Genomic DNA, 12,721 nt, shown 5'->3' on the forward strand with positions numbered 1-12,721 from the left:
CAACCGGCCCCAGCACGCAGGAGCGAGGATGCAGAGCCTCCCAACCCCGCCCTCTGGCTGCGGCCCCGCCCACTATCCCCACCCCAGACCCACCCGCCGGCCCCCCACAGCCACCAGAAGCAGAGAGGGGAAAAGCACAGGGAAACCACACCAGCCTTCCACGCATCACCCTTCCCAGGAAGGTTCCTCCTGGCAGCAATACGGGAGGTGCGGGCAACTGTGGGGGCTGTGCCGAACCCACAGGCCATCGCTGTCCCCCCACCTGCTCAGCGGCAGGGGCCAGGGCCTTGAGTATAGACTCAAGGAGAGAGGTTCTCTTAAAAGACAAAACAAACCAGGGCGCCTGGGTGGCTCAGTGGTTAAGCCACTGCCTTCGGCTCAGGTCATGATCTCAGGGTCCTGGGATTGAGTCCCGCATCGGGCTCTCTGCTCAGCGGGGAGCCTGCTTTGCTTCCTCCTCTCTCTCTCTCTGCCTGCCTCTCTGCCTACTTGTGATTTCTCTCTGTCAAATAAATAAATAAAATCTTTAAAAAAAAAAAAAAAAGACAAAACAAACCAAACCAAACCAAAGGGGGGGGCGGGTGCAGACACACATTCCCCACAAAGACAATGCTTTCACGCGCTGCGGAAGTAAGTGTGACCTGAGAGAACCGGCATGCAGGGAGACGAAGAACCAGCTGACAACTACGAAGAAGGGCTAAGGTCCGAAGTAACTGACCCCGGAGGACAGAAATGAGTCTGAAAACAAGCAACCCCGTGCAGGCCAAGAGCAACAGGACAGCCCGCAGGCACGAGACTTCTTGCTGCACAACCTCCTCCCCGAGATGTGCACCTGGGACCCTCCCTTTTCTTCCTGGGCTTTTCAATCATCTGTTCCCTGTCCTCTACAACCTCCAGGCATGAGAAACTGTCTGGTGAGGTCCCTTCCCGCGACGGCCAAGCTGTGCCACGGGGAAGGGGTTCCAGAGGAGCAATGCCGCCACACTCCCCATGTGGGCCGCAACCCCCTGCAGCCTTCACGGCACTGGCCCCCCGCCACCATGTGTCTGGACAGTCCCGGAACCTCAGCGAGAACCAGGCAGGCCTCACGCACAGCCTTGGCCTCAGAAACATGGATGTTATACTCCGGCCGTCAGGCCGAGCTCCATTGGCACCAGGAAGCGGCCGGCACCCATCCAAAGGGGATGCAAGAGCCCCACAAGAAGGACTCCCGCACGCAGATTTTAGGGCTGGGACCCCTGCAGTCTCGAGCCGGAAAGACCTGAACACACGGCAAGCTCACCCCTATCGCTCTGCGGCCGGAGAGAGCAAAGCAAGCGAATGCCAGCCTGGGCTTACCCCCGAGCGAGTCAGTGGGCGCCCAGGCCCCTCTCCCTTCCCAGGCTCCTCCTGCAGGAGGACACCTGACAGCCCTCCACGAGCCGCAACTCCTGCGGTAACTCTGATGCGGCTCGGCTCTAAGGGGACAAACAGCAGTGCCAACCAGCAGAGAAAAGGAGAACAAGAAACTCAACGGGGCCATTTCCCCGCGTGGACCGAAATGAGAATTCTCAAGTGAATGCCAGATGCAGCCCGGGGAGCAAAACCCGCCAGGCTCACACCCAGCACCCGTCTCCTGAGGCAAGGAGTGGGATGGGAAAGGCCAGAGGGAGAAGAATGCTGACCCTCCAGGCACGAGAAACTGTCTGGTGAGGTCCCTTTCCTGCGACGGCCAAGCTGTGCCATGGGGAAGGGGTTCCAGAGGAGCAACGCCGCCACACTCCCCATGTGGGCTGCAGGGGACAGCAAGAGAGCCACAGGGAAATGTCCTGGTGGACGACATGGGACTGAGTGGAGGGAGAACATGCAGGGAGGGAGAGACAGATCTGGGAATCATCTATACAGGAAGGTTCCAGAAATGTCACAGTCTTACCACCAAAATCTACCTCAAGAGTCTGAAAAGTGGCAGATCTGGCCACGCACAGGGCCTGTGGTCTGTGTGACACGGCAGATGACGTGGAGAGCGGGACAGAGCTGTCAGCGGGACGGGAAGCCTCAGTGCCGGAGCAGAGCACAGAGACGAGATCCCGCCCGGCAGCAAGGGCTAGTGCAGCTGAGTGCAGCCCGGACAGGACGCAAGAAGGTCAGAGCAGGCATGGGGAGCGCTGGCAGAGCCCCTCCCGGCCTGCCAGCCTGGGGAGATGGGAGCAGCAGATGCTCAGACAAGCTCCAGCCTGTGCTGCAGACAGAAATGCACGCTCCTGGAAGGGCAGATCTCTCACACACACATGCACACACACACATGCACACACGTCTCCCTCTACCCTCCCGCTGTACACAGGGCATCCAAGAGTGAGCAGGAGGACAGAGTCCCTGGGGGGCGGTGAGGCTCCATTACCACCGGCGCCCACCTTGACCTAACAGAAGACTCTGGACGGCAGGAAGAAGCCCGGTCTCCCAGGATGTCAAGCCAAATGGGATTCTGGGGCCTGACCCCCACACCCAGACCCCCGGCAGTGTCACCGCTACAGCGCTGACCCTGGACCAGGAGCACTGCCAGGCCCGCTAGCTACCCCCTACCTCTGCCCCGACCCTGCCCGGGGCCCGTGACCACGAGCTGCCTCCATGCTGCGTGGCTGAAGCAGCAACGAGGGCAGGGAGCCGGCTCGGACCGGAGCCTGAGCGCTCACTCGGAGGCTGTAAGTCGGTTAGAGCAGAGTCAGCCCCATGCATTAGTGAAACGAGTGTGTTAGTGGGTCCTGCACCGCACACCGGGATGGAGAGAGAAGCAGAAAGAGCACAGCAAACAAATTCAGTTACCCATGAACAACGTGGGAAATATGACCTTTTCTTGCCTAATAAAAAAAAGGAAAAAACATTAAACAGTAATACAAGTCCTATTTTCACAGCCTGCCCTAAAATTGGTCTACGCCCCCCTACACACAGCCCCACCGAGACCTCACTGGCTTACAAAATCAGGGTAAGGGACACTTAAGAGGCTGAATGAAAATGACAGCGAAAATAGAGGGGGTCTGAGAGAAGTCCAGTGACCACACCACACGTGGGGCTCAGATGACGAGCACGAGGGGCTGTCGGTGGTTGGAGGACACAGAGCAACGCCAAGAAGGAGATCCAGAACCTGGCAAAAGCCAGCACAGACTAGAGGAAACCCTGTTTGCAGGAAGTCCTCAAACCACCAGAACATCCAGAGTGTTTTCAGGCCACACGTACGGACACCTAACAAGGGGCCACATCTGGTGGGCAAGGTAAGGCCTCAAGGCATCACAGGACCTGGGGGTGCGCACCTCCCCCAAGGAGCACCCCACCCCAGGTCTCTAGGACAGCTGGGGAAAACACAGGGACCTGCAGACACACTCCTCGGGAGCAGGAGGCAGGGCAGGGAAGTTCCAACTGGAGGCTTTTGAAAATGGAGTTTTCTCTCATGCTACAACTCCAAGCTACACGCTTGGACACTTGGAAATGGTGTTTTGACTTCTACCTGCCAGACTCCATAACGGAGGTGGGGGCTGGGACGCTCCCCCGCTTCCTGTCGCGGCTGGTGCACGCCGTCATGACTATCTAGTCAGCAGGTCACCGGGGAGAAAGGCCAGAGTTCAAAGCCAGGCCAGAAGGAAGCCAGAATCAAAGCAAAGCGACAAGGATCCACAGACACGCGAAGCCACCAGCCAGCCTCGGACACGTGGCAACCGGACACGTGGCTCACGAAGGTCAATGCTGCAATGTGGACATACGATCCACTCCGCTGTGACCTGAACCCGTGAGAAGAGGCCAGCCCAGAAAAGTGTATTTAATCCTTAACCAACACAGTACAGTTGAAAACTTGTACTACTTCAAGCAAAACTAGGTGTATCATCTGCAACTGTTTCTCTCAGGAAGCCCGTCTCTAGGCCCAGTTCAGGAAATAAAGCCTGCGCGTGCATCTAGCATGTTCCTCAGGGGACAGGCACTCCGGGACAGAAGCCAAAGCTCCTGGTTCTGGGCGATTCTGTGCCCTCCACAGCCCCCTGAAACAGGGTCCATCTCTGGGCCTGCCACGCCCAGGTGCCCCACGCTGGGGCCACGTGGAAGCCAGGAGTAGGGACCTGCCTGGAGAGCGGTCCCTCCCCGGAGAGTGGTCCCTCCCTGCCGTGACTGCTCTGAGGACTGCGAAAGAGGCATCAGCCCCCCCACCCCCACCCCGTTTCTGGTTCCTGCCCACTCTCACGTTACAGGGCACCTGAGGCAAGAAACAGGGTTCCAGAAACAGACCTGTAACTGCCCCACTGGAGGTGAGTTAGACGTCACAAAAAGTACAAGCTGGACAAAATAATTAGGTACTGTTTTCAATGCTCATCTGCCCCTCAACTTTCCCTGTGTTATTCGGGAGAAATGGCAACTTGAATGTGAAATATCTATTTATTCCACTTGCCATTACGATATAAACATGGGGACTCCTCAAGGTTTCCTCAAACTCCTAAACCTGAGGAAAATTGGTTTTATGTTGACTCCCCAAGGAAACCCAGCGGTCAGAATGAAGCTCTGACTTACTTATTGCCAGTTCAGAACGTGCTCCTTAATGAAGCATGTGCCCTTCAGGGTAGAAGTCCCTGAAGGGAGAGAGGGAAACCAGAACACCGCACTCCACAAGGGCGGACATAAGCTTTTCAGAGCGGCCTGTGTGCCGGGTCAAGTCTTCCAGAAATGTGCCACGGTTACAGAGGAAAGTAGAAAATATAAGCTCCTGTAAGAAACTGAAACCTCTCTAGACTCATTTCTGTCCTGCATGCAGAGAACAGGACCAGACGGGCTCTACCACTCGAAACAGGGACCGGGCAAGGGAGCTTGGTGCCTAGATGCTGTTCCAAGAACAGCCACCTCGTGGAACCTGGTTGGCAGAGCCAAACCACGGGGTCCTGACCGCTCGTTAGCTACAGGACAGCTTTCAATCAAGTATGACCACGCAGTGTCTTTTTTGGACTTGAGGGAGAACGCTGCATGGACAGGAAGATACTGGCCTGTAAGTCATGATGGGGGCTGGGTTGCAGAGTCGGATTCAAAGTCTAATCCCATAAATTTTTAAAAAGCATATAGCAGATGCATAAAAATATGATTTTACCTGCCTGAGAGAGTACATGTAAGGATGTAGTAGTGTGAAAACAGAAAAGATCTACTCTTCACTTCTACGTAGCGGCACCAACCGAAATTCTTTTTGCATTAAGGACATACCAGTGCTAAAATCTTATGCCATTTTTTTTTACACTCTCAACTCCCCAGAAAACATCTTCATATCATACAAAACTTGTGTCCCCTAAACTGTATCTGATCCAGTGGTTTCATATTTTTCCAAAATCTTCAGATAGCAGGTGTCTTGCAAAGTCTACACACACATGGTCATGGTGTTTTCTACCCTTACAAATACCGGCCAGGCAAGTCCACCAGCCTTCAAGCGCCTTGAGAACAAGAACTATTACCACATCGTCTTTAATTCCCAGAGCCTAGCACAGCTACCTTGCAAGAGTGTTTCCCAAGACAGAAGCATGAGAGTTCTCGGGGCAACCGACTCCACGGGGACCAGAAGATGACAACAGATTTATGTCCCTTAAGACCTCAATGATACCGCTTCAGGTAGGCTTATCAAACTGAGTTTACCTTTTCAAAGTAAAATAAGCTCACTTAATAAAGTGCGACTTTACTAACTCAAAAAAAAAAAAAAAAAAAAGAAAGAAAGAAAGAAAGAAAAAGAAAAATCATTTAAAATGTCCAAAATTGGGGCGCCTGGGTGGCTCAGTGTGTTAAAGCCTCTGCCTTCAGCTCAGGTCATGATCCCAGGGTCCTGGGATTGAGCCCCACATCGGGCTCTCTGCTCAGCAGGGAACCTGCTTCCTCCTCTCTCTCTCTCTGCCTGCCTCTCTGCCTACTTGTGACCTCCATCTGTCAAATAAAATCTTAAAAGTAAATAAATAAAAAATAAAAAATAAATATAATGTCCAGGATTTACTTACCCTTTGTCAAAGAAAGACGTATGTCCTGATCGAGAGAACTTCGTGCCGTTACTATTCATGACCCCACAGTTAACATTCCCTGAAATATAGGATTTCCGCGATGCTTGGTCCTTTGCAAAATTCCTGCAAGCTGCTAATTTGGATTCTAAAGCCTACAGAAAGAAGGAGGAATGATTTGGTTGTCAAAACAGTAGCTGTACATAAAAATCTGCATTTCAAATCATTTCTATTTCAAGATTAAAATTACAGTCTCTCTGTTGATCGCAGTAGCCGTTCAAGCCACAATCCATCACCTCTCTGATTGGAAAGGGGGAATTTTATGCTGACGGCCAACTAACGACCTCAGAACAATGCACTTACTCCTCTCAGTATTACGGACGAACACGGATATAAGCCTGACCTTACAACTAAGCAAAATGTGGCACAAGTAAACAGATCCCAGGTCTCTTGACCCTTTCTGAGTTGGGGACTATTAGAAAGCCCCTAATATCCTTATTCACGACATTCATTCATTCAAATACTTGCTGAGCGTGATCACAGAGCAGGCCCAACCTGTGTCCGAGGCCTCAGTGGGACAGATGCACAAAGGCAAGTCCTGGGTCTGGCACTGGGGAAAAGAGTGAGAGTGGTCTAGAAATGAAAACTTAGAAGATGTCACACCAAGTAGCAGACAAAGTCAGGGCTGTGAATGGGGAATTCAAGGACAGAATTCTGAATAAAATCAACCCGGGAAGGGTGCGGCAGATGAAGACCCAATCAGATGACAGAGGAATGGGCAGAAAGGCAGGAGGCAGACGTGACACAGCATCGGAGAGGCAAAGGAAAGAAAGCATTAAAAAACAAAAAAAGCCAGTGTTGAATGTTCCAAGCAAAAGTAGGGCAGAACAGCGTCCACTGGGTTCGACGGTGCTGAGCTCATCGATGAGCGATTCTGGGGGAGGGAGCAGGAATCAGAGTCCGGACCAGGATGTCTGGGGAGGAGGCACATCGTCACCCATGCTAACAATAAACGGAGGCCTCTTTCAGAGAGCTTGGCTGTGAAGGGAAGAGAGAACGAGGGTGACAGCTAAAGACAGATGTAGGGTAAAAAAAAAAAAAATTGCTGCTTTTTACTTTTGCTTTTTAAGATTAAAAAATTAGTCAGTTTGTAATACACAAATATTACATGTGACACGTGGCAATCCATGAAGATTACACACAGATACTGAAACACGGTAAGAGGCTAAAAGCACGGGAGACACTGATGAGAGGGCGGGGAGGGAAGGGTTCCAAGGCACAGAGGGACAAAGTCAGCCATGGGCAGGAACATGGTCCTTGAAGCACCGCGGTAACGAGGAAGAATGGCTATAAACAGTTACTAACAGGAGAGTAGTAACAGAAGTCAAAGAGAATAGACAGGTGGAGATCAGATGGCCTTGATTTCTCAGTGCAAGAGGATGCAGGGCAGGGGCTGGAGCCTCCAGCTCGAGGCAGCAGACAGAGGAGGACAGAGAAGCAGGGAGTTTGGAAACTCCGAAGAACGTGCGGGGCTGGCAGGGAACCACATGCCCGAGGTCCCAGCGGCCTCTCGGAAGGTGGACCATCAGCCAGACGGACCAACCGCACGGGGACTCCCAAGGTCACCTTTCTGCACCATTTCTGAACAAATTATGTAACGTCATAAGCAAAACAAACAAGGACCAGAGAAAGCTGCTACGGACATGAAGCCTGGGAACGGGCAGAAGTAATCCAGGCAGAGAACTGGGGCAGCACCCCTCGGGGCACCGGCAGAGAGAGTACCGGTAAGAAGCTACAGACACGAGACGTAGCTGAGAAAGGACAGGCTTCTTCTACCCCCAAGAAAAAGAAGGTAAGTAACAACGCCAGGAGAAGGAAAAAACATACAAGTCAGCTCTGATACAAAAATGAAAACACGTGGTATGGTTCTGAGTAAAATGATTAAAAAAATCCCTGAAACATTTGTTGAGTGACAGAGATAAACGACCCAGGAGCCCAGGCTCTCTGTGATTCTGCAGACTACAACCCACACACGCACAGAGTACCGTAGAAGCCGCTCAATGATTTTCAGTTACTTTTCAGAACCAACTAATGGAGGGTTCATGACAGGACAGAGAGAAAGACACATGCAGCAAGGAGCTGAGATACGGTCTAATAAACTCAGAAACAAGGTTTAAGCATGCCATTTAAAGTTTCAATATTACCAAAAGAACAAAGAGTTAAAAAGTGGGAGATGGGAGTTAAATTCTTCATCTTACTGCTTGAAGCTGGTAAGATACCAAAAAATAAGCATATTATTTTGATCTCTGGAGCCAAATACCACAACTCTTACAGCAAATGGGATTTTTAAAAATGGTTACGCTAGGAGGGAAAATTACTCTATGGACTTTGTGCAGGTTGCTTTCTATAGCAAATTTGAAACACAGATTCAGAATTAATGTGATGGTCAGAAAATAATTTTATAAGCCAGAAAAGGCCTCCCGTTTCTTCATTATGTGAAGTAAAATCCAATTTCTGCTTTTGTCAGAAAATGTCTCTCACAAACAAGTAAGTGAAGGAGCGGTAGACAGCGGGCAGCTTCAGGGGAAAATTACTGAAGAGAGAGGTAAAAGTTGCCCAGGGAAACAGGAAAGGGAGCCCACGCACGAGACGCTAACTTCACGGTGGCATGAATCCCCAGTTATCTAACTGCTTCCTGCAATCCAGATTCAGGGAAGGCGAACGCCAATGGCCAGACTGACCCAGACAGCGGGTCTCCTCTGCGGCCAAAAAGAGCATGAGTCGTCAGTGACAGAGGAAGCCATCTGCGGGGTCACCAACGAGCAGGAAGAAATGAAAGCAAGAATAGCTTTCACTCATTCACCCAGAGTCCCACTGCTGATGGTGTCAAAGAGCAGGCATTCTACCAAGCAAAAACTGAATAAGCAGAAAAACAAGTGGAAGACTTCAAAAGCTCAATTGGAAGCCAAGGTCAGAGCCAAGGAGATAGCACAGAAGCTGAAGCGGCCAAGAGCGAGGAGACAGGCGTGACTAAGAGCACAAAGTCCTGTCCGAGGGCCAGTGCTAAAGTCCTCCGGGGACAGAGCTCAAGGGGAGGACACACGGAGGGCGACCTGCAGCAAGAACAGGACCCGAGAGTGGGATAAAACACACAGCAGGCCAGAGACCAGTTACCTTAGGAAAAGACGGAGGAGTCATGAGGCAGAAAGAGCCAAGGGGAAACCAAAGAAAGCCCCGGGGATCTCCAGAGTGAAGCGCACCGAGCCTCCCGCAGGCGCCCCAGCATGTTTATCTGCCGCCGTCTCCGCGGATCCCTGCACGCTCCTGCCTCTCTGAATCATCACAGCTTTCCCCACACACAGGAACCCTTTTTCTCCTTCTCTCGCCCCAAATTCAGAATTCAAAACCAGGGCAGTACCTCAGGCTAAAGGGCTGAATACTCACCCCGACTTTCCGCAAGAGGTCCCCCACTATGTTGAGCGCGGAGATCCGAGCAGAAGGAGTGAGCGGACTGGCACCAAAACCGTTTGGTATAGCTAGAGGGAAAGGAAAGGGGGAAGAGTACACTTGCAGGCATCTTTCCCTTTTGTGGTCGGGTGTCCCTGAGCAGGATACACTCAGGGACAGGTCAAGACGGTGTTCCAAACTGGGGACACAAGCTATAAAACGGAGACACCATAAACTGTCTCCTTCAACTGATGGCTATTGAGACAATCTCCAATTTTACATCACGAATAATGCTAAAAGGGCACATATCGTTAAAACATCTAGACAGGTATTTCCAGAGAAGAGATTCCTAAAAATGGATAGAACTGCTGGATCAGAGGATATGGGCCTTTCATCCACCTGAAGAGATCCTGCCAAAATGCTGGTAAGGTCATGCCAATGTCAGTGATCTGTATGGCATGCCCTCAGTAATATTAGATGTGATCTTTTTTTGCTTTGGTCAATCTGACAATCATTTCGTTTTCTCTTTTGTTTCCTTAATAACTAGACATTTGAATCTCTTCTTCAGGAAGTCATGTTTATGATTTACGATTTGATACTGGGTTGTCTTTCCTTCAATCGATGGGCAAGGGCGCTGAACACCACAGATGGCCCCCCTTTCTCTCCTCGATCTTGAATTTCTCAGCGTGGTATTAACCTTTCATACTTTCTGTTCTACAGGCGGGGGAAGTTTTGGCTTCTTCTCCTCAATATTATAAAATGTTGCTCCTATCTCCTCCTAATGCTTTCCTAGTTTTTTTTTTTTACATTTAGATCCTTTTAATTCAACAAATACCTAATTCTTTTTTCACCCAAAAGGATAACCAATTGTACTAATACCATGTCATGAACACTCTTCTCAGCTGAAATGACACTTCACCTACGTGAATTCCCAATATACTTTAGTTCCATTAAACTATTAGTCTGTCCCACCGGAAATAGGCTGCTTTCATTGCTACAATGTTAAAACAGCCTGTGGTATCCTAAAGGAGAAAGCTTCTTGTTATTAAGCTAATCCAAACTCTCCTTGGCACATTTATTCTTCAGCGTAACTTTAAAACTTGCCAACTTAAAAAACCCTGTGTTGTCTTTTATTAGAAATTTAAATTGCTAAAAACAAATAAATAAAAATTTAAAAAATAAAATAAAAAAGAAATTTAAATTGCTGATTGATTTGCGAACAATGGCTACTGCAAGAAGCTTCCCGTTCAGAATTGGGGTTATCCAAGGTGATAGTCACATATTTTTGAAAGCCCCTCAGCAAAGGTTTTCAGTCACGCACATTTTTTCAATTTACTTTTGAGGTACTGTCAACACGATGGGTAAGGGCTCTTGAGCTAAACTTTAAGAGGCAAATCCATCCCTGCCAGTTATAGACTGTGGGAGCCTTAGTAAGTGGTCCATACTTCAAAGAGGGCTGGTAACAACACTTATGAAGTCGTTGTGAAGTTTAAATTAGTTAATACACTCGTTAAATGCCTAGCACAGCACCGTTAAGTACTCAAGCTCTCATGCAGCTGTTACTCTCTCATCCACTTTCCAGAGTCTCATCAGCTCGTAGTCGCTTTGTTCGCTGTCCTTGGCCTCCAGAGTATCATCACCCTGAAGGTAGCACCTTTGCCCAATTTACCAGGAGCCTCTCGGCATCCAGAATAACGTGCAGCATCCGACCGGCGCTCGACAGGATAGAAAGAAGCTGCCGTACTTTTCTCAGCAGGGACTTCCAGATCTCTTCTTCCCTTATTCTCCTCAAATTATGAAATCTGTGCTTTTATGGGGAGTTGTCTTAAATGCTTTTTGGCAACAGGCGCTGTTACCAGTAAAACACAGTTACAGGCAGACCACCGAGCTCAGCCCCTTGGTCTCGCACTGACTTCTCTCATATCCTGCTTCTCGTTAGCTCTGTGCCGCCTTCTCCATCACGCAGTTGCCGGGAGCCAATGCACAGCAGCTCTAAGGTTAGTGAAAGTCCTTGCCACCAGCTAAAACTGTGTCTGCCCAGACTAAGACTCCAGTCTTAGGGCTGACGTATCTTAATCCTGTGCCACAGTGAGCAAGCTCTGCGTCCCACTGACCTCACCCGGCTCAGCGCAACCAAGTCCCTGAATTAAACCTATAATGAGCTATTACAGGATGTACACGTCTCTGGGATTTAACCTCGACTGAAGCTCCACACTATACTGATTCGTGCTTGACTAACGCATTTTCAGAACTTACCTGCAGAATTCTAATTAGCGCCTAAAAGCAAACCTTTGTTAAATCTCAAATGTTAGGAATTCTGAGATCCTCAAATGCCCAAGGAGCCATTCTGAACATGGACAGTGAGGGCTGCTGGTGACTGTCGTCCTCTATACCCGACCTGCTCTAGGTCCTCAGCAGCAAACAGCATGAGGACACACAGCAACACCCAGCACTATACAGCATTGCCACACTTCTCACCGAATGTCACCTTAGGACTAGGAGAAGGCAGGGTGAGTTATCTATTCAAGGGCTACAGAGCACCGGAAATGCAGCTAGTGCAACTGAGAAACTGAATTTCCAATTTTAACTCGATTACATTAATAAAAATGTAAACAGTCGCATGTGGCTAGTGGCTACGGGAAGGGCTGGCACAGACAAGGAAGGTCACTATCTGCCTGGAGACAAAACCTTCACCTATCATTCTGCAAGATAAAACCCTTTATTTAAAAAAAAAAAGGGGGGGTGTCTAGGTGGTTCAGTGGGTTAAAGCCTCTGCCTTCAACTCAGGTCATGGTCTCAGGGTCCCGGGATCAAGCCCCACATGGGGCTCTCTGCTCAGCAGGGAGCCTGCTTCCCCCACTCCCTCTCTGCATGCTTGTGATCTCTCTGTCAAATAAACAAAATCTCTAAAAATAAATAAATAAATAAATAAATAAGAGGGGAAAAGAGAGCTTCATTTTGGGAAGAAAAAAGTATGAAAGGAGTGGGAGTGGCTGAAACATCTATAAGCTGGAAAAATGAAATAAATCTGAATTAAGTGCTTCCGGGTTCCTCTCTAGGATTCTATGCAGTGTCTGCTAAATGGCTTTTCTGCTTATCTAGATTTTTAAAAAACACCTTTGCTGACAGCAAGAGAACATTCTTTATGTACTAGTCATCAGTGACTCCAAACGTCACCTTTGAAAACGGCAGCCACGGGGGCATGTAAGAGGACAGCCGAGTCTGCCTGGGCCAGTCTTACGAGCGTGAAGGGCAGCTCGACCTGTCTTGGTAGGCTGCGTGTGAAGGCATCTAGT

The 12,721-nt window shown here is 49.7% G+C and overlaps 1 protein-coding gene across 5 annotated transcripts in view; it reads right to left on the reverse strand.

Moving 5' to 3' along the window:
- NDEL1 (nudE neurodevelopment protein 1 like 1) overlaps nt 1-12,721 on the reverse strand; it is a 54,846-nt gene that overhangs the window by 11,596 nt on the left and 30,529 nt on the right. For 4 of the 5 annotated variants that reach the window (XM_059150560.1, XM_059150563.1, XM_059150562.1 and 1 more), the window contains 2 exons: nt 9,423-9,514; nt 5,982-6,133 (listed from right to left, as the gene is read on the reverse strand). In XM_059150560.1, coding sequence (XP_059006543.1) covers nt 5,982-6,133; nt 9,423-9,514 — 244 coding nt within the window. Of the gene's footprint in view, nt 1-2,799; nt 2,835-5,981; nt 6,134-9,422; nt 9,515-12,721 lie in introns of all 5 variants that reach the window. The other variant, XM_059150561.1, reaches the window with a different exon arrangement.

Source organism: Mustela lutreola, chromosome 15 (genome assembly GCF_030435805.1).
Source record: "Mustela lutreola isolate mMusLut2 chromosome 15, mMusLut2.pri, whole genome shotgun sequence".
NCBI classification, from domain to species: domain Eukaryota; kingdom Metazoa; phylum Chordata; class Mammalia; order Carnivora; family Mustelidae; genus Mustela; species Mustela lutreola.